Below are 22,679 nucleotides of genomic sequence, written 5' to 3'. Positions count from 1 at the left end.
GCCATCATATACATGATAACTGCATCATATTATGGTGATGGTGTAGGGTGCTTATGCTAATTAATAGGAATAACTGCAAATAGCTGCTCTACATGGAGCTTATATGGAGTTGAACTCTCTTACAGCCAAATCAGATCTTATACTTTGCACTGATGAGGGGCAATACCCCAAAACACTGTGTCAATGAATTGTGATTGTGGTTTGGCTTTTATCCTAAATCATATGGCATATGAGGTTCGATATTGACTTTTAGGATCGCTGCTTCCAATAGGTAACAGTAGAGTTATAGTCTTCTAGCCCTCTTCCTCTCTGAAAAGGCAATTTGCATAGTTCTTAATTCATTTGCAGTATAAAATCATATTCAGGATTTATAGAACATACTGTATATTTTTATAAATTGGTTTTGAATTTATACTTCAAATAAATAAATAAAGAAAAATGCAATTTTACTTCCATTACTGCTGAGTTGCTGGTTATTTTATTTTCTACTTGTTTCTGTTAGTCTATTAATGATGCCCGCAGTGCCAGCATATGGAGGCAGTGCAAAGTGGTGAGCGGACATTCATTATTAGTGTAGCACAGCAGCTACTTTTTTGGTGGCTGCTACATTACAGATATTCAGGATTTTTGTTAGCTACACTTTTCAGGACTGTGCTATTGATGACGTTGATGATGATCATTGGTTCGTCATCAGTATCAGATCAGTGAGAGTCCAACTGATAATCAGTTTTGGTTCTGTGGCAGCCAAAAGTATATAGTGTATTGAACTACAGTAAAGCACCACAGCAATGTACAGTGTATCACAGCCATTATCGGGTACTGCAGCTCAGCTACAATTGAAGAGGAGAATAGGAGCTTACCTAAAGTAACTGTGAACGGAGACTACACAGTATATGAAACTGTGGCATTCCAGATCCATACACTATGGGGCTGGTCCATTAAGACCGATATTGTGCATACTGTCTTAAAGGGGTGGTCCGGTCAAAACCGATAAGTCTGAAGTCACTCTGTGTGACTGCAGACTTATGAATCCCCCCAGAACACAGTGTGAGCTACAGAAATTCACCAATTTCAGACCCAGGAGCGGAAGCTATGTATGAGTTATACATACCCCTAGCCAGTCGGCGCCGCCTCGCTCTCCATACACTTGTATGGAGCGAGGCCGCCTCTTTTAGTCCCGGGTTTGAAACCAGCGAATCCCCACAGCACACAATCCGTGTACTAGGGGAATTCACAAGTCTGCAGTAACACAGAGTGACTGCAGACTTATCGGTTTTGACCAGACAACTCCTTTAATGAATGGAATCAATGGAGTACTAAGTGCCTAATTCAGTAAAAGGTGCTCACCACTTAATGTGGCTGTGAGTCAGGACTGGAGAACATTTCTGGTGAAAGTTTTTAGCTAACATGCCGTAACTTTTCATGAATTAGTTAAGCAGCATATCCATGCACCTGCCCTCGATCACGCTCCAGCCATTGTTCAAACTGATCAAGACTATATAATCACAGCATTTTTTAACAATTTCTGAGTTGCTCAGACATTTTGGAACCTATACGTGTTTTACACCATAAGCAAGAAAAACACCTTAATGAATCAGTCCCTGTGTGCGTCTAGCAACTGCTGAACCTGCTGAAGATAACCAATGGGATGCCAGGTATTGGATTCCACCAATCTGATATCCCATGGATGGGTTATTATCTGTTAGGAGTCGAGTTTCCTCTGCTGCACAAGGGGAATCTCGATCCGTCTCCGCTGCGGTCTCCCATTCTTCTCCAGCCGCAGTGGAGTCTGCTCAGCAGGGACGTCGATCCCAGCGTCTCGCTCAGTCTGACTCTGTGCGAAGAGTTACTGCTGCTTTTCCTGCTTCTGCCATTGAAGCCAGTGCTGGGCAGCGGCGAGTGGACGTTTCTGGATCTAAGTCCTGCTTTTCTCTGTCTGAGCATGCCCAGGGCAGGATCTCCCGTTGGAGATCGAGGGTCACATGCTCAGGTATTGCAGCACATCCCATTGGTCCTCCTGGAAGGTCCTGAAAGGGCAAAACTTCGGTAGCAGCTTCCTGTGCTGCAACTATATAAGCTGCGCATGACCGCACGGCCATGCGCTAGTATTGTCTTGTAATTATGTGTGTGTGTTATGAGTGAAAGTCGCTCTTTAAATAACCCTCCCTATTGAATGACTGTTTGCGGAAGGTGTATGTTTGCTATCTAGCGCCCGACTTATCCAACAGCACGTAACACATATTAGAGCTACCAGTTGCTGTGTCCGCCAGTACGGTGCCGTGCGCTTGCTCTGCGCTTTCCTGACCCAAGCCTGGGTGGTTAGTGGCGTCCGTCAGTGTGGCACCGCACGCACTCTTGTGCCTTTATATTATTATTTATGTTCCTCTGACACCCCAGTTGCGGTGTCCAGCGCATGGGGTCTTCTGAACTCAAATCCTCAGTCTCGGGTTTGAGATTAGTGACTCCTTGCTTGCGCTCTATGTGCGGTACCGCGGTCCTGTGACGCAACAGGGTCGCTTCCTTCACACAGGGTGAAGTTAACCCATGTGTGTATTCTTATAGTACCGCCATATAGTCCGTCTTTACTAGCAGCGGGGTTTTTACCTGCACGGTGGACCTCGGACTGCGAACGCACCTAGCTCCACTTCATCTTGTACTTGGTGCGTTCCGCCAGTCCTTAACATAATACTAGCGCCAAGGTCTGGCTAGTAAATGATGGACGATCAGCGTTCACAGCAGTACATCCAGCAGCTGGAGGGAAGGTTGGCGGCTCTTGAGTGTTCAACCTCAGCTGTGGATGTCACTGCTGTCGCTGTTCAGGCTGCTAGTGTTGCTGCAGCCACCTTGTCCACTGCTGCTCCTGTCCCGACTCTAACTCGCCTCCCGCTTCCAGAGAAGTTCTCTGGTGACAGTAAGTCTTGTAGGGGTTTCGTGAGTCAGTGCTCTATCCATCTCGAGCTTCTGGCCTCTCGTTTCCCTACAGAGTGGGCTAAGGTGGGATTTATAGTGTCTCTTCTATCGGACAGGGCGTTGCAGTGGGCTACGCCGCTATGGGAGCGTAGTGATCATGTGGTGCAGAGTGCTCCGTTGTTTCTGAGCACTCTGAAACAGGTCTTTTTAGGACCTCGTGTCACCCATGATACGGCGCTCCAATTGTTGGCATTGACTCAGGGCTCGTCCTTGGTCAGTCATTTTGCCGTCCACTTCCGCACCTTAGCATGTGAGCTGGAGTGGTCGGATAAAGCCCTCATTCCAATATTTTGGAGGGGGCTGGCTGACCACATTAAGGACGCCCTGGCCACTAGGGAGATTCCCGCCACACTGGAGGAATTAATAACTCTATCCACTCGTATTGATCTCAGTTTTCACGAGCGGAGGTTAGAGCGAGCCCAGTGTAGGCAGAGGTTTCGGCTGGCTCCCACCTTCGCCAAAGCTTTGGAATCTCCAGACCAGGCTCCTGAGCCCCATGAGCCTGTGGTAGTGTCACCAGCGGGATCTAAGTCCCGGACCGCTCGTGCACTCCAGATTTGTCATCTTTGCCAACAGTCAGGACATCTTGCCTCCAGATGTCTCCAGCGGTCGAGGAAACTTCAGCGTCTAGTGGTAGTTGGTGGAGGTGCACTAGACACGGCGACGTTTGCCTCCAAATTGTCCTTTAAGGGGACAATAACATTGGGCTCATCCTCTCACTCGGTAGAACTCTGCGTGGATTCTGGGGAGGAGGGCAATTTTATGTCTTCTGCCTTCGCCCAACGTCACGCAATTCCTCTGGTCATGCTATCTCAACCAGTAACGGTACGAGTGGTGAATGGGTCGACACTGCCCGCACAGATTACACATCAAACTATCCCTTTTACTCTGTCCATGTCACCATCTCATCAGGAGATTATGTCTCTACTCATCATTCCTGAGGGAATTGATGAGGTTCTCTTGGGGATACCTTGGTTACGGTACCACTCTCCTCACATCGAGTGGTCTTCAGGCAGAATTCTGGGATGGGGTGAATCTTGTGGGAACAGGTGTCATCGAGAGTGCGTTCAGGTTGCTACTACAGAGGTACCCGCAGATTTTTCCTCTCTCCCCAAGCAATATTGGTCTTATGCAGACGTGTTCTCCAAAAAGGCAGCGGAGACTCTTCCGCCCCATCGCCCCTATGACTGTCCTATTGATCTCTTGCCTGGTGCTGAGCCTCCCCGGGGTCGAGTCTATCCATTATCTCTCCCGGAAATGGAGGCAATGTCTCAGTACATTCAAGAGAATCTGGCAAGAGGGTTCATCAGGAAGTCAGTGTCACCTGCTGGGGCAGGGTTCTTTTTCGTGCAGAAGAAGAATGGAACACTACGTCCATGCATAGACTACAGGGGTCTTAATGCTATCACAGTTAAGAACAAGTACCCTTTGCCTTTGATATCTGAGCTTTTCGATAGGCTAGAGTGTTTACTAAACTAGATCTGCGGGGTGCTTATAACCTGATTCGCATCTGTGAGGGGGACGAATGGAAAACGGCATTTAACACCAGACATGGGCACTATGAGTATCTGGTGATGCCCTTCGGGCTCTGTAATGCACCTGCCGTTTTCCAAGACTTTGTCAACGACATCTTCCGGGATATGCTTTCCACCTCGGTTGTAGTCTATCTGGATGATATCCTCATCTTTTCTCCAGATATTGACTCCCACCGGAGAGATGTTGGCAGAGTCTTCGACCTCCTACGGGCAAACTCTCTTTATGCAAAGTTGGAGAAGTGTGTGTTTGAGCAGGAGTCCTTACCTTTCCTGGGCTATATCATCTCCGCCCAGGGATTGGCTATGGATCCTGCCAAACTACAGGCTGTGATGGACTGGCAAGAGCCCCATTCTCTTAAAGCGGTGCAGCGCTTTATGGGGTTCATAAACTATTACCGCCAGTTCATTCCCCACTTCTCAACTCTGGTAGCTCCCTTGGTGGCCCTCACCATGAAGGGAGCGAATCCCAAATTGTGGTCGGAAGAGGTCTCCAAGGCCTTCACTTCTATTAAGTCCCACTTTGCTAGCGCTCCAATCTTACATCGTCCCGATGTGGATAAGCCATTCCTAATGAAGGTGGATGCCTCGTCCGTTGGTGCTGGAGCAGTCCTCTATCAAAAGGATGCTCAAGGTCGGAAGCATCCATGCTTCTTCTTCTCTAAGACCTTCACGCCAGCGGAGAGAAACTACTCCATCGGGGACAGGGAGTTGCTAGCAATGAAGTTGGCCTTTTCGGAGTGGAGACACCTTCTGGAAGGTGCGCGGTTTCCCTTCCAAGTTTACACGGACCACAAAAATTTGGTCTATTTGCAAACAGCCCAGCGGCTAAATTCTCGCCAGGCCAGATGGTCCCTGATCTTCTCCTGGTTCCACTTTTCCCTTCATTATCTCGCCGGGGAGAAGAATATCCGTGCTGACGCTCTCTCTCGCTCCGTTATGTCAACTGAGGAGGAGGAAGAGGAGCCTCGGCTTATTGTCCCTTCCGAGAGCCTGAGAACCATAGCGCCGGTTTCGCTAGAGTCTGTGCCTCCAGGCAAGACTTTTGTGCCCATTAATTTGCGACCGGAGGTTCTCTCTTGGGCTCATTCGTCCAGGGTGGGTGGACACTTTGGGACAAAGAGGACATCTGAGCTACTGGCGAGGACGTACTGGTGGCCGCATATGGTCTGGGATGTCAGGGATTATATTCTGGCGTGTGTCTCCTGCGCCAAAAATAAATCTCCGCGTCAAAGGCCGGCTGGGTTGCTCTATCCCTTGCTGGTGGCAGATAGGCCCTGGGAGATGGTCGGGATGGACTTTGTCGTGGGTTTACCCAAGTCTCGCGGCTGTACCATCATTTGGGTCATCACCAATCATTTCTCAAAAATGGTGCATTTGGTGCCGCTACCACGGTTACCTTCTGCACGGGCCTTGGCAGCATTGTTCATTAAACACATCTTCCGCCTACATGGTATGCCTGACAAAATTGTCAGTGACCGGGGTCCCCAGTTTGCATCTCGGTTTTGGAGAGAGCTTTGTCATCTTCTCAGTATAGAGTTGAATCTCTCTTCCGCTTACCATCCCGAGACGAATGGGTTGGTAGAGAGGGCCAACCAGACCTTGGTCACATACCTGCGACATTTTGTTTCAGCCAGGCAGGATGACTGGGCATCCTTGCTAACATGGGCAGAGTTTGCACTGAACAACGCCGTAGCCGACTCCACTGGACAAACCCCATTCCTCCTCAACTATGGTCAGCATCCACGGGTACCTGTGCCTATGCCCGTGTCTTCCGCCGACTGCAGGGTGGCAGACTGGGCTGTGTGGGCACGGGATATTTGGGACCGCACTCAGGATGCCGATTCTCTAAGGAGAGAATGAGGTCCTCCGCCGATGCTCATCGGCGCCCCGCTCCGACCTTTGCTCCTGGCGACTTGGTGTGGCTCTCCGCCCGTAACATCAGGCTGCGAGTTGAGTCCACTAAATTTGCTCCTCGCTACTTGGGTCCGTTCAAGGTCCTCGAGCAGGTTAATCCTGTGGTCAATTGTTTGGCCCTTCCGCCACGCCTGGGTATCATAGGGAACCTTTCATGTGTCCCTCTTGAAACCCATGTATATGTCCCGGTTTTCCGAGTCATCTGCTGGGACATCTGGTTCGTCTACGGACGATTATGAGGTGAACGCTATTTTGGGGTGCAAGGTGGTACGTGGCAAAAAATTTTATTTGGTGGACTGGAAGGGTTATGGCCCCGAGGACAGGTCCTGGGAGCCTGTTGAGCACATTCGGGCCCGGCAGCTCATTGCTGCCTTCGAACGTAGCGAGGCCCAAGGAGGGGGGGGGCCCTAGGAGGGGGGGTAATGTTAGGAGTCGAGTTTCCTCTGCTGCACAGGGGGAATCTCGATCCGTCTCTGCTGCGGTTTCCCATTCTTCTCCAGCCACAGTGGAGACTGTTCAGCAGGGACGTCGATCCCAGCGTCTCGCTCAGTCTGACTCTGTGCGAAGAGTTACTGCTGCTTTTCCTGCTTCTGCCATTGAAGCCAGGGCAGCGGCGAGTGGACGTTTCTGGATCTAAGTCCTGCTTTTCTCTGTCTGAGCATGCCCAGGGCAGGATCTCCCGTTGGAGATCGAGGGTCACATGCTCAGGTATTGCAGCACATCCCATTGGTCCTCCTGGAAGGTCCTAAAAGGGCAAAACTTCGGTAGCAGCTTCCTGTGCTGCAACTATATAAGCTGCGCATGACCGCACGGCCATGCGCTAGTATTGTCTTGTAATTATGTGTGTGTGTTGTGAGTGAAAGTCGCTCTTTAAATAACCCTCCCTATTGAATGACTGTTCGCGGAAGGTGTATGTTTGCTATCTAGCGCCCGACTTATCCAACAGCACGTAACACACATTACAGCTACCAGTTGCTGTGTCTGCCAGTACGGCGCCATGCGCTTGCTCTGCGCTTTCCTGACCCAAGCCTGGGTGGTTAGTGGCGTCCGTCAGTGCGGCACCGCACGCACTCTTGTGCCTTTATATTATTATTTATGTTCCTCTGACACCCCAGTTGCGGTGTCGAGCGCATGGGGTCTTCTGAACTCAAATCCTCAGTCTCGAGTTTGAGATTAGTGACTCCTTGCTTGCGCTCTATGTGCGGTACCGCGGTTCTGTGACGCAACAGGGTCGCTTCCTTCACACAGGGTGAAGTTAACCCATGTGTGTATTCTTATAGTACCGCCATATAGTCCGTCTTTACTAGCAGCGGAGTTTTTACCTGCACGGTGGACCTCGGACTGCGAACGCACCTAGCTCCACTTCATCTTGTACTTGGTGCGTTCCGCCAGTCCTTAACAATTATCAATATAGTGGTTCAGGAAACCACCTTTGGGTTATAATTTATGTGAATTCGGCAGGTCCCTGTACAACATATAGTCTATGAATGTCAGAACCCGCAAGCTCTTGGCACTGGGAATTAATGGAAACATATATTTAGCTGAGACTAAATGTAAGGCTGCTTTCACACATCAGGTTTTTGCAATCAGGCACAATCCGGCGAATTTTGGAAAAAACAGATCCGTCTCAAGTTGTGAAAAACTGATGCGACGAATCCGTTTTTTTGCCGGATCTGACTAGCTTATCCAGTCTGGAGCCGAATAGCTGGTCCGGAGAGAGAGAGAAACCCCAGAATGGAAAACACATGCTTAATTTTAAAAAACGGAATCAGTCACCGGATTCCATCTTGTGACGGATCCGGCGCCATAGGGTTCCATTATAGCAAACGACAGACGCCGACGGATCTGTCACTGTCCGTTTTTTCAACGGACACAAAAAACGTTATTATGTCCATTTTTTGTGCCCGGCAAGAAGGCAGACAGCGACGGATATGGCAAAAAATGGATGAAACGTGAGGCCATCCATCGCAATCTGTCGCTAATACAAGTCTATGAGAAAAAAACGGATCCGGCGGCAATTTTTACCAGATACGTTTTTTCATAATTCGCCGGATTATGTTGGACGGCAAAAACTTGATGTGTGAAAGCAGCCTAAGTGAGTAAGTTCTTATTTTTACCAGAGATCTGTGGTTTTTGAGAAGCTGTCTGTGGAAAAGAAGAATCTTGTGAAAATTTTTCAGAACTTTTAACCTCTTTACAGCAGGCAATCATATAAAAGTTATTTTAACGCACTCTCAATTGTCATATAGTTTTTGACAGAGAGAGTAACTCAAGGCGACATTGTAAAGAATTCTACTTTTTTTTACATTCTTTTAATAGGCGGCATCACTCGTACTGAATCGGTAGAAGCTCGGATGCTTTTATTTTCTCAATTTGTGTTCAGTAAAGTGTATGGCATCTGATGCTTAGATTCTACTCTGTGGCAAATATTTATTCACGTTAAATGGCTAACATTTATTAAGATAATAAGACCTGTCAGAACATTTAACTCAAAGGGAAAAGAAAAAAAGCTTCAGCCTAAATCTGCACATACATAAATAAAGGCAAAGTGAATAAAGGCAAGGAACATGAAAAATGTATTGCAATTAATAACCGAGAAATTACTTCATAGATGGATTATATGAACCTTGACAAATATGTACCTGAGAATAGCCGATTACGCCTCCGGTTTCATCCAGCACATTAAAATTAATGACGGGACCCTGCGCATCGAAAGTCCTAACCTCGGTGTCAGTGTAGATGTGTACCACAGGTTGTCCATTAGCATAATGCAGGGCAGACAGCACAGAGTAGGTATAGCTGGCCAGTGTATGGGTATGATTCTTAATATTCACCATGCCACCTGCAATACAAAGTACCGGTTAGCATATTCTCAGCATTCATAGCATATAGTCATTTTAACGATACAAATAACACATTGATGACAAAAACGAAATGCCACAAATGGAAACAAAAAATGGCGTAGTTATAAACGGATGTATAACTGTATGGGAATACAGCATTTTTCCATTTTAGTGCTTTAATTTTCCTTATTTCCTTCCAACAGCAATAACATTATATTTCAGTCAATGCAGCCATATGAAGGCTTGTTTATGCCAGAAAAGTTGCAGGTTTGAATGACAATTATTATTACCATCTAATGTACAAAAGAATGAAAATCACTTGCATGTTGGATGATGAAAAAAGCAAAACAGCAGTTCTGCTGTTGTTTTTGACATTTTTTTTTATGATGTTCACTTTGGAGCACAAATGACTTGATAACGGCCTTATGGGGGGTATAGATCTGACATAAACAAGGACTTTTAGTGTCACTAATTGCTGCTTACATTGCGCAAAATCTCAAGGTTAATCAAATATGCTAATTAGTGTTCAGCAATAAAAGTATTAGTGCACTGTTATACCCATTGGTTTTGCCCCCACCTCCCCCAGTAGTGATTCACATGACGGACTTTTTTTTTACATTTTTAATTAGTCCCCTTAAGTTAAGTTACCACAGTGAGTTTTTGGTGGGTTTTTGATGCTGCGTTTTTTCGTTGTACAAAAAATACATCATCTTACAATTCTAGCAAAGTGGATGGCATATATAAAAATCCCCTGGCCGCTGTGCTTTTTTTGTAAGCAGTGTAACCTGACCTGTGGTGCATTTGAAATCCATAACATACCACTTTCTCTAGCTAGTATTCTGAGTTTTATGTGCAGATTTTTCCCATCGATTTACACTAGATGTGGAAAATCTACAGGTAAAAGCGCACATGGATTATTAGTGCATTTCCGCTAATGCAATGTGGAAACTAGCAAAAAATGCATGTCATCTGCACAAGATTGTATCAATGAAGTTTTGTCAAAGCCAAATAGGAGGAAGTATCAAAAGCAAAGCAAATTTATTTAAAACATGACTCACCAAAAAAAGACAAGAACCATCTAAAAAATGCTATTAAAAAACACCAACATCATCATTTAGCTAATGCTTTTATAAATGTTGCAGAAATTAAAAACTCACCAAACGCTTATTGTGAGAAAATAGCATTAGGAGACTTGAAATAGACTGTAGTGTATCAGTGAAACAAGACACGGCTTGTACATAGTTTAGTGTTTCTGTGGTAACATATGGATGTGAAACCTCAACGATAACAAAATAAAACAGAAGAACAACGTCTTCAAAATGTGATCAATACCATGGATGGCAAGAAGAAGAAACAAATCAATTTTGGAATCTATCATCCAGACATGTTATCCAGACATGTCACTGGAAGCAAGGATCACCAAGCTACGACTTGCCTACTTTACACATATCATACAAAGAGAGCAATCACTAGAGAAGGACATCATGGTCGGAAGAATAGAAGGAACAAGGCGAAGAGGAAAACCAGCAACATAATGACATGATACTATCAAGGTAATGGTGGAGCAGACCCTGGCATACTTATCTAGGCTTACATCATCTTTCTCGGAGCATTTATCCATCAATAATAATGTATTGATAAACTTGAGGCTCCCCTAGGAAGCCCAGTTATAGATGATGGGCATTGAGACTGATTGACCTCTGATCCAGATTTCGTATATACTGCTGTCAAAACTGACAGAATCTAAGAAGTTAAACTGTTTTGATTGGATGCGAATTCTGACATTAGTGAGGGTGCGTTTCCACCATACATTTAAGGTGCATATGGTCAAAGGGTTTAAGATATTAGTGCATGAAAAACATTTAGCAAGTATTTTCAAGGTAAATGATAAATAGATCACTGCTGGGGAGCCATGCTGGAATCTCCAATTATCATGAGGAAAGAATTTAATTTTCGCGGTTTGAATAAGATGATGATTTCTTTGGATCACCTGCACATTGGTGATAAATGTTTTTCGAGAGGTGACATATAACGTTAAAATTCTTTTTACAAGTTTGTTATTTAATCCACAAAGTATCCTTGTAGATGCCTCAGGGTATATGAACACATCATCTTTTAAACTCAGGCCAACCAGCGAAATCCAACTGAAAAAGACGTCAGTAGCACATACTCTTACTGTCCTGGAACGGTTTTCTAGTTTCAGGTAATTAAAGCTCAACCCTTCCAAGACCTTTAGATTTCTGAAAGTCTCCAGCAAAATTTCACTTTTTGTAATGCCACATTTTAAGGCTAGGGCTACATGGTGATACTGTGTGTGTCGCATGACAACAATTCCCTTAAATATTATGCAATGAAAACATTTGACCAACCTGTCTGTAGTGTGGTGTTGTGCAACTATTTTAGAGCTCTGATTTTGATGTATATAAACATCCAAGTTTCAGATAAGTTGCACATGTCACATGTCGCATGCAACTTGTATTGATGTCTAGAGTCAGACTCTGAAGATATAAAAAAATATATATAAATCTTACCAGTTCCTGCCTTTTCTAACATTTACACTTCCTTTCTAGTTACTTTTTTTTTACCTAGCTTATGTGTTTCTGAACAGGTTGCTTATCTACTGATCTCTCAAACGTCTTGTTTGGCTACGGAAGGTGTTCATCATTTCTATTTTTACAATTAAATGAGCAGCATAAATAAATCATGAAAGAACATGTTGCCTCAGTTTGTCACCAATGATCTTCATCTCTTCCCTGCACTGTTTTGACTGCCTTAGGTACAACAAAACCAGAGGCATATCATTTGCTCTGTCACAATAAGTCTCAGCGAAATGCCACATTGAGCTTCACACAATGTTTTCATTTCTAAAGAACATCATTCTTCTCTTAATTCGTTTTGATTTGTTAACTTTTATATAAAGACTATCTGTGACACTCTTGGTTATTGTTATTTGATGGTTTGAGAGCAGATGCAGCTGAGCACAAATTACCATTTCAAAGTCATTTTTCAAAAGGAAAAATAAATGTTTGTGAATCAGTACCTATTCACGCTTCAAAATATTAACTTTTGGTTAATCACTTGAAAATTTTCAAAAAATTATTTTTGTTGGAATATTTGTCAGTTACTATGCAAATAGGCAGAAAATATTAGTTATTCATATTTCTTGAACAGTGAAAATTATTTTTAGTAGTTGAGCAATAATATGTTCCTTATACTGAAAAAGTAAAGGGTATTTTCAACTTCAATAAAAAGAATAATCAATAAATACTTAAAAATGTGTTATAGTTATTGACAGTTGTCACCTACGGTGTATTCATGGGAGTTGGTGTCTCCTGTACTTGTAGTTTATAACAAGTTCTCTTCTGTTAAATCATTACAAAATCTAATCAGCTGTTTCTATGTGACTTTGGTTTTAGAAAAGCTGGCTGTCACCTGTTACATTGTCCTGCCCTTGCAATAAAACTCAATGTTGCTTCAATTATTGTAGGTAGCCGCGGCTAAAGATGTCACCAAATAATAGTCCAACTATAGATCTTACTTCATCGAAATGTGCTTCTAACAGTCTCCCGTAACAACCCACCAAAGGTGAACACTCATTTATTGTCTCTCAATAGATAACAGTCACTAGCCACTTGGGTAAGCTATATATTTAAAACCTGTCTATCAAGAGGGAATTTGGAAAATGAATTAAATAATTAAAGCTCAAATAAAAATATTTATATCAAGGACTTGGCTGTTAGAAAAGTTATAATTGTAGAGTAGATTTAGCTTATTTAATTTTACATAAAAATTGCTGGATATGTAAAACACAGCTTCTTATTGCACCCTTGGCATGCGCAAGGGCTCAGTGCTCCATTCTACTCCTTCAGTTACAGTGCTCTGCACCTCTCATTATGTTAACCCTAACCTTAGCCCTAACTTTAAAAATGAAAGGCAAATGGCAGTAAAAATGATGCCACATAAATGCTTGAAAATGCAAAACAAAAAACGCTAGCAGTCAAAAATGTTTAAAAAGTGCTTAAATTTGCTGAAAAAGACATCGGCATTTCCTGAAGTAACTTTCTCTTGAAAAACTCTGCGGTTTTGCTTGACAAGAAAAGACACGGTGTGCACTTACACCGAGGGGACCAACCTGGTGGAGTACAACAAAACATGAGCTGCATTTAACAATGCTGAGGTTTAACAATGATAAATGTAAGGTTATACACATGGGAAGAAGGAATCAATGTCACCATTACACACTGAATGGGAAACCACTGGGTAAATCTGACAGGGAGAAGGACTTGGGGATCCTAGTTAATGATAAACTTACCTGGAGCAGCCAGTGCCAGGCAGCAGCTGCCAAGGCAAACAGGATCATGGGGTGCATTAAAAGAGGTCTGGATACACATGATGAGAGCATTATACTGCCTCTGTACAAATCCCTAGTTAGACCGCACATGGAGTACTGTGTCCAGTTTTGGGCACCGGTGCTCAGGAAGGATATAATGGAACTAGAGAGAGTACAAAGGAGGGCAACAAAATTAATAAAGGGGATGGGAGAACTACAATACCCAGATAGATTAGCGAAATTAGGATTATTTAGTCTAGAAAAAAGACGACTGAGGGGCGATCTAATAACCATGTATAAGTATATAAGGGGACAATACAAATATCTCGCTGAGGATCTGTTTATACCAAGGAAGGTGACGGGCACAAGGGGGCATTCTTTGCGTCTGGAGGAGAGAAGGTTTTTCCACCAACATAGAAGAGGATTCTTTACTGTTAGGGCAGTGAGAATCTGGAATTGCTTGCCTGAGGAGGTGGTGATAGCGAACTCAGTCGGGGGGTTCAAGAGAGGCCTGGATGTCTTCCTGGAGCAGAACAATATTGTATCATACAATTAGGTTCTGTAGAAGGACGTAGATCTGGGGATTTATTATGATGGAATATAGGCTGAACTGGATGGACAAATGTCTTTTTTCGGCCTTACTAACTATGTTACTATGTTATTTCTACACTGAATATTGTCCTATTCATACAGTATTATTATTTGTAAGAGGAATGAATAGGAAGGCTATGAATGCCTACCTATGTTTCAATCGGAATGGTGCTCTAAGCTGATAAAATACACAGCCTAGTCTAAAAATCCAACAAAAACTCAAGGAATTTTTATCTCATTGTTCTCACTTTATAGCCAACAGGAGTGTTGAAAGAGGTGACGTTTAACCGTAGTGCTCATTCTCCACTGCAGACAGCACAAGAATTAAATGTTTTTGTACTGTACTACTTGAAAGTTTCTAAACCATAAAAAAACTATATAAAATTTTCACACAACTCAAATAGATAAGTAAAAAAAATTAGACATAATTTTTTATTAATGAAAATGATCAAATGTCACATGTCTGAGAGTGGAAAAAGTATGTGAACCTTTGCTTTTAGTATCTCGTTTGACCCCCTTGTTCAGTGAAAACTTGCATCTAAACTTTTTCGATAATTGTTGATTAGTTCTGAATATCAGCTTGGAGAAATGTTAGCTCATTCCTCTGGACTTATGAGCTTCAACTCTGGTATTTTGTAGGATTATCTCTCCCAGACTGATTGCTTTAGGTCCTTCAAAAACATTTTTATAGTATTATGCTATTTGATTTGGCAATTCCAAACCATTAAATTTACTCTGCTTTAACCATTTCTTTCAGAAAGATGTTTGTTATTTGGTTCTAGACCTACTGAATAATCCATGTTTTCTTGAGATTCAACTCATTTACATATGTCCTAACATTTTCCTTTCAAATTTGCTGATAAACATCAAAATTCTTTGTTCTATTAATGATGACAAATGTCCTGGCTGAGATAGCAAAACAGACCCAAACTATTTTACTACCACGACCATAATGCACAGATGGTATGAGGTTTTTATGCTATATTAGAATGCTTTTCTTTCTCCAAGCAAAATGCTTCTCATTTTTAACAAAAACTCTAGTTTGGACTCATCCATCCACAAAACATTATTTCAATAGTCTTCTGGCTTAACTAGTTAATCTAAAAAACTGCAGATGGGTAGGATTTTTTGGGGAGAGCAGTGGCTATCTCCTTGCAATCCATGCACAACATTGTTGTTTAATGTCCTCCTGATGGTAGAATCATGAACATAAACATTAGCCAATGAGAGATGGCCCTTAGAGGTTACCATTTCATCCTTTGTGACCTTGGAGTCTATTATATGCCTTATTTTTAAAGTGACCTTTGTTGGTCGACCACCTCTGGATTTGAATTTTCTCCATCTGTACACAATCTGTCTTACTGTGGATTGGTTAACACCAATCTCTTTAGAAAAGGTTTTGTAACATTTTCCTGCCTTGTGAACCTAAAAACTCATCTTCCGAGATCTTCAGAAATCTCTTTTGCATTGTACTGTATGCAATCCGTATTTTCAGCACCCCTCTTACGTCCGTAAAACACGGTAGTGTGACGCCGGCCTTATAAGGAGAGACCCTCAGTATCTAAGTACTGGACAATCTCTTAACCTCTTAATCCCATATGACGTACTATCCCGTCCAGGTGACCTGGGACTTAATTCCCAGTGACGGGATAGTACGTCATATGCGATCGGCCGCGCTCACGGGGGGAGCGCGGCCGATCGCGGCCGGGTGTCAGCTGCCTATCGCAGCTGACATCCGGCACTATGTGCCAGGAGCAGTCAAGGACCGCTCCCGGCACATTAACCCCCAGCACACCGCGATCAAAGATGATCGCCGTGTGCCGGCGGTGCAGGGAAGCATCGCGCAGGGAGGGGGCTCCCTGCGGGCTTCCCTGAGACGATCGGTACACGGTGATGTACTCACCGTGTACGGAGCGTCTTCTCCTTGCAGTCCCCGGATCCAAAATGGCCATGGGGCTGCATCCGGGTCCTGCAGGGAGCACTTCCGGGTCAGGATCAGGCTGCAGCTGCAGCTCTAATCCTGCCCGGCTGTATGTCAGATCACCGATCTGACAGAGTGCTGTGCACACTGTCAGATTGGTGATCTGTGATGTCCCCCCCTGGGACAAAGTGAAAAAGTAAAAAAAAAAATTTCCACACGTGTAAAAAAAAAAAAAAAAATTCCTAAATAAAGAAGAAAAAAAAAATATTATTCCCATAAATACATTTCTTTATCTAAAAAAAAAAAAAAACAAACAATAAAAGTACACATATTTAGTATCGCCGCGTCCGTAATGACCCGACCTATAAAACTGGCCCACTAGTTAACCCCTTCAGTGAACACCGTAAGAAAAAAAAAAAAAACGAGCCAAAAAACAACGCTTTATTAACATAACGCTGAACAAAAAGTGGAATAACACGCGATCAAAAAGATGGATATAAATAACCATGGTACCTGAAAACGTCATCTTGTCCCGCAAAAAACGAGCCACCATATAGCATCATAACCAAAAAAATAAAAAAGTTATAGTCCTCAGAATAAAGCGATGCCAAAATAATTATTTTTTCTATAAAATAGCTTTTATCGTATAAAAGCGCCAAAACATAAAAAAATTATATAAATGAGGTATCGCTGTAATCGTACTGACCCGAAGAATAAAACTGCTTTATCAATTTTACCAAACGCGGAACGGTATAAACGCCTCCCCCAAAAGAAATTCATGAATAGCTGGTTTTTGGTCATTCTGCCTCACAAAAAATCGGAATAAAAAGCGATCAAAAACTGTCACGAGTCCAAAAATGTTACCAATAAAAACTTCAACTCGTCCCGCAAAAAACAAGACCTCACATGACTCTGTGGACCAAAATATGGAAAAATTATAGGTCTCAAAATGTGGAGACGCAAAAACTTTTTTGCTATAAAAAGCGTCTTTTAGTGTGTGACGGCTGCCAATCATAAAAATCCGATATAAAAAACGCTATAAAAGTAAATCAAACCCCCCTTCATCACCCCCTTAGTTAGGCTAGGTTCACATTGCGTTAATGGGTTAACGCTAACGGACAGCGTTGCACGGCGAAAATGTCACAATTAACGCCGTGCAACGGGTCCGTTAGCACACCCATTGACAGCAATGTGATTTTCGGGTGTAGCGCATGGCTAGAGCGTGCCACTTTCGGCTCGCGCTAGCAAGGTGCCGTTCTTTTGTGGCGTGCCTCGGACGCTGCTTGCAGCGTCCGCGGCGCGCCCGAGGTCCGATCCCCGATCTTTCAGAGCGGGGACGTTAACGCGACCACTAAACACGACACCTAAAAAGACATTGCGTTAGCGCAATCTGCTAGCGCTAAACGGATTTCCCTAACGCAATGTGAACCTAGTCTTAGGGAAAAATAATAAAATTAAAAAAAATGTATTTATTTCCATTTTCCCATTAGGGTTAGGGCTAGGGTTAGGGCTAGGGTTAGGGTTAGGGCTAGGGTTAGGGCTAGGGTTAGGGCTAGGGTTAGGGCTAGGGTTAGGGTTTGGATTACATTTACGGTTGGGATTAGGGTTGGGATTAGAATTAGGGGTGTGTCAGGGTTAGGTGTGTGGTTAGGGTTACAGTTGGGATTAGGGTTAGGGGTGCGTTTGGATTAGGGTTTCATTTATAATTGGGGGGGTTTCCACTGTTTAGGCACATCAGGGGCTCTCCATACGCGACATGGCGTCCGATCTCAATTCCAGCCAATTCTGCATTGAAAAAGTAAAACCGTGCTCCTTCACTTCCGAGCTCTCCCGTGCGCCCAAACAGGGGTTTACCCCAACATATGGGGTATCATCATACTCGAGACAAATTGACAACAACTTTTTGGGTCCAAGTTCTCTTGTTATCCTTGGGAAAATAAAAATTTGGGGGGCTAAAAATCATTTTTGTGGGAAAAAAAAGGATTTTTTATTTTCACGGCTCTGCGTTGTAAATTGTAGTGAAACACTTGGGGGTTCAAAGTTTTCACAACACATCTAGATAAGTTCCGTGGGAGGTCTAGTTTCCAATATGAGGTCACTTGTGGGGGGTTTGTACTGTTTGGGTACATCAGGGGCTCTGCATTCCAAATGGTGCTCCTTCCCTTCCGAGCTCTGCCATGCGCCTTAACAGTGGTTCCCCCCCACATATGGGGTATCAGCGTACTCGGGAGAAATTGGACAACAACTTTTGGGGTCCAATTTATCCTGTTACCCTTGTAAAAATACAAAGCTGGGGGCTAAAAAATGATTTTTGTGAAAAAAAAAAGAATTTTTATTTTCACGGCTCTGCGTTATAAATTGTAGTGAAACACTTAGGGGTTCAAAGTTCTCACAACACATCTAGATAAGTTCCTTGGGAGGTCTAGTTTCTAATATGAGGTCACTTGTGGGGGGTTTGTACTGTTTGGGTACATCAAGGGCTCTGCAAATGCAACGTGACTCCTGCAGACCAATCCATCTAAGTCTGCATTCCAAATGGCGCTCCTTCCCTTCCGAGCTCTGCCATGCACCCAAACAGTGGTTCTTCCCCACATATGGGGTATCAGCGTACTCAGGACAAATTGGACAACAACTTTTGGGGTCCAATTTATTCTGTTACCCTTGTGAAAATACAAAACTGGGGGCTAAAAAAAACATTTTTGCGAAAAAACAAAATTATTATTTTAACGGCTCTGCGTTATAAACTGTAGTGAAACACTTGGGGGTTCAAAGCTCTCAAAACACATCTAGATAAGTTCCTTAGGGGGTCTAGTTTCCAAAATGGTGTCACTTGTGGGGGGTTTTAATGTTTAGGCACATCAGGGGCTCTCCAAACCAACATGGCGTCCCATCTTAATTCCAGTCAATTTTGCATTGAAAAGTCAAATGGCGCTCCTTCCCTTCCGAGCTCTGCTATGCGCCCAAAAAGTGGTTTACCCCCACATATGGGGTATCGTCGCACTCAGGACAAATTGCTCAACAACTTTTGTGGTCTAATTTCTTCTCTTACCCTTGGGAAAATAAAAAATTTGGGGCGAAAAGATCATTTTTGTGAAAAAATAAGATTTTTTATTTTTACGGCTCTGCATTATAAACTTCTGTGAAGCACTTGTTGGGTCAAAGTGCTCACCACACATCTAGATAAGTTCCTTAAGGGGTCTACTTTTCAAAATGGTGTCACTTGTGAGGGGTTCCAATGTTTAGGCACATCAGGGGCTCTCCAAACGCAACATGGCGTCCCATCTCAATTCCAGTCAATTTTGCATTGAAAAGTCAAATGACGCTCCTTTCCTTCCGAGCTCTGCCATGCGCCCAAACAGTGGTTTACCCCCACATATGGGGTATCGTCGCACTCAGAACAAATCGAACAACAATTTTTGTGGTCTAATTTCTTCTCTTACCCTTGGGAAAATAAAAAATTGGTGGCGAAAAGATCATTTTTGTGAAAAAATATGATTTTTTATTTTTACGGCTCTGCAGTATAAACTTCTGTGAAGCACTTGTTGGGTCAAAGTGCTCACCATACATCTAGATAAGTTCCTTAAGGGGTCTACTTTCCAAAATGGTGTCACTTGTGGGGATTTCAATGTTTAGGCACATCAGGGGCTCTCCAAACGCAACATGGCATCCCATCTCAATTCCAGTCAATTTTGCATTGAAAAGTAAAATGGCGCTCCTTTCCTTCCGAGCTCTGCCATGCGCCCAAACAGTGGTTTACCCCCACATATGGGGTATCAGCGTACTCAGTACAGATTGTACAACAACGTTTGGCATCCATTTTATCCTGTTACCCTTGGTAAAATAAAACAAATTGGAGCTGAAATAAATTTTGTGTGAAAAAAAGTTAAATATTCATTTTTATTTAAACATTCCAAAAATTCTTGTGAAACCACTGAAGGGTTAATAAACTTCTTGAATGTGGTTTTGAGCACCTTGAAAGGTGCAGTTTTTAGAATGGTGTCACACTTGGGTATTTTCTATCATATAGACCCCTCAAAATGACTTCAAATGAGATGTGGTCACTAGTGTTGAGCATTCCGATACCGCAAGTATCGGGTATCGGCCGATATTTGCGGTATCGGAATTCCGATACCGAATTCCGATACTTCCCGCGTATCGGATACCGGAATCGGAAGTTCCCAGAATTCAAATTGAACGCAGCAGCCAATGAGGAATGAATGAAAGTGTGGGCACATCCTGTTTAGCATGGTGGGCATGTAAGTACTGGCAAGGCTTGGATTGGCTGCTGAAATGATGTCACTCTGCACTATAAAAAAGCGCTGCCGCCATTTTGCGCTCACTCTGCTGTGATTTCAGTTAGGGACAGGACGCTGTGTTCTAACTGAGGGCCAGTTGAGCTAGCTAATTGCTTTATTTTCCTTTCCAAAGGCTAATTTAGCAAAACGCTGTGTGTTCTTCACTGTTCACCTTGCTCTTGCCTTGCAGCGCTGTTTTAACAGCGTTCTGCAAGGTCTCTGTGTGTGTGTGTGTGTGCAGCTCACTCTGTAGTCTGTGTGCAGCCATATACCCGGTTGTATTCAGCTCAGGGGGGGTTCACACTGCCTCACACAGTTGTTCTTTTTTGCTCTTAGTGCAGCCTGCTGCACATTTTTTCTCAAATTTCCTATTAGTGTTTTTCCACCAGTCTCCAGCTCTATTGTGGAAAAACACTACATAGGATAACCTAGAGGGGGGTTTTTGGGCCTTGCAGCGCCGTTTACGGCTGTCTGCACGGTCTCCGTGTGAGCCCAGCTCGCCCTGTAGTCTGTGTGCAGCCATAGCCGGTTGGATTCAGCTCAGGGTTCGTTACTGGCTCATACCTTGAGAAAAATTTTCCTTTTTTTCAAATAGTGCAGCCTGTTTAAAATTTGAAAAAAAAAATTCCTATTAGTGTCTTTCCACTCGTATCCAGCTAAATAGTGGAAAAACACTATATAGGATAACCTAGAGGAGGGTTTTTTGGCCTTGCAGCGCCGTTTACGGCTGTCTGCACGGTCTCCGTGTGAGCCCAGCTCGCCCTGTAGTCTGTGTGCAGCCATAGCCGGTTGGATTCAGCTCAGGGTTCGTTACTGGCTCATACCTTGAGAAAAATTTTCCTTTTTTTCAAATAGTGCAGCCTGTTTAAAATTTGAAAAAAAAAATTCCTATTAGTGTCTTTCCACTCGTATCCAGCTAAATAGTGGAAAAACACTATATAGGATAACCTAGAGGAGGGTTTTTTGGCCTTGCAGCGCCGTTTACGGCTGTCTGCACGGTCTCCGTGTGAGCCCAGCTCGCCCTGTAGTCTGTGTGCAGCCATAGCCGGTTGGATTCAGCTCAGGGTTCGTTACTGGCTCATACCTTGAGAAAAATTTTCCTTTTTTTCAAATAGTGCAGCCTGTTTAAAATTTGAAAAAAAAAATTCCTATTAGTGTCTTTCCACTCGTATCCAGCTAAATAGTGGAAAAACACTATATAGGATAACCTAGAGGAGGGTTTTTTGGCCTTGCAGCGCCGTTTACGGCTGTCTGCACGGTCTCCGTGTGAGCCCAGCTCGCCCTGTAGTCTGTGTGCAGCCATAGCCGGTTGGATTCAGCTCAGGGTGCGTTACTGCCTCATACCTTGAAAAAAAATTTCCTTTTTTTCAAATAGTGCAGCCAGTTTAAAATTTGAAAAAAAAAATTCCTATTAGTGTCTTTCCACTTGTATCCAGCTAAATAGTGGAAAAACACTATATAGGATAACCTAGAGGAGGGTTTCTTGGCCTTGCAGCGCCGTTTACGGCTGTCTGCACGGTCTCCGTGTGATTTAAACTAGCTCTGTAGCCCGATCTGCACCAAAAAAAAGGTTAAGTTCACCAAACACAACTTACACTTGTGTAGGCCACATTTGAAAAATAATAAAGTTTAGTCCACAATTTACAACATTAGTGTTTCTTACACCTGTTAGGAGGAGCATTACAGGAATAAGCACACTAAGGCCTTAGTACTTTTCTGCTTATCTTTATCTGTCAACCAAGATGAAGAGGGCAGGGAGTAAGGCACGTGGGCGTGGGCGCGGAGCAGGGAGAGGAGCAGGGAGAGGACGTGGTGATTCTGTGCCTGCTGCGGGCGCCGGTGACTCGTCGTCACTCAGTTTCAGCAGGGAACAGTCCTTCATGCGCAGCTTTGTCGGAGAGCGCCGTGCACCGCTGCTGCGTGAAGACCAAATTGAAGCCGTTGTCGGGTGGATGGCAGCTAACGCCTCGGCATCGACTTCAGTTAGTGCCACATCCTCTCAGGCACAGAGCACTGGAGAGCAGCCATCTGTCTCTTCACCACCTGCCAAATTGGCCAGGCAGTCAGAGAGCCCAGGACAGGAGCCGTCTCTACTTCTGTTCTCTGAATCTCTTGGCTTGGAAACAGGGGGCCAGCCAAGCAGCATTGGAGAAATGGAAGAAGAGGCAGTGTGCAGTGATGCCCAAAAGCTTTATCTCTCTGACTCTGAAGAGGCAGGTGGGCCAGTGCCTCCGGTGACCACAGCGCAGTACGCATCTGATGATGAAACTCAGGTGCCGC

At 43.8% G+C, this 22,679-nt stretch overlaps 1 protein-coding gene across 1 annotated transcript in view; it reads right to left on the bottom strand.

The window, feature by feature from the left end:
* MOCOS (molybdenum cofactor sulfurase) overlaps nucleotides 1-22,679 on the bottom strand; it is a 341,896-nt gene that overhangs the window by 134,708 nt on the left and 184,509 nt on the right. Inside the window, exon 6 of the mRNA XM_069730486.1 lies at nucleotides 9,062-9,261. Coding sequence (XP_069586587.1) covers nucleotides 9,062-9,261 — 200 coding nt within the window. The remainder of the gene's footprint in view (nucleotides 1-9,061; nucleotides 9,262-22,679) is intronic.

The sequence above is a fragment of the Ranitomeya imitator genome, chromosome 6, assembly GCF_032444005.1.
Source record: "Ranitomeya imitator isolate aRanImi1 chromosome 6, aRanImi1.pri, whole genome shotgun sequence".
Lineage (NCBI taxonomy): Eukaryota > Metazoa > Chordata > Amphibia > Anura > Dendrobatidae > Ranitomeya > Ranitomeya imitator.
This window is presented reverse-complemented; position numbering and strand designations above follow the sequence as displayed.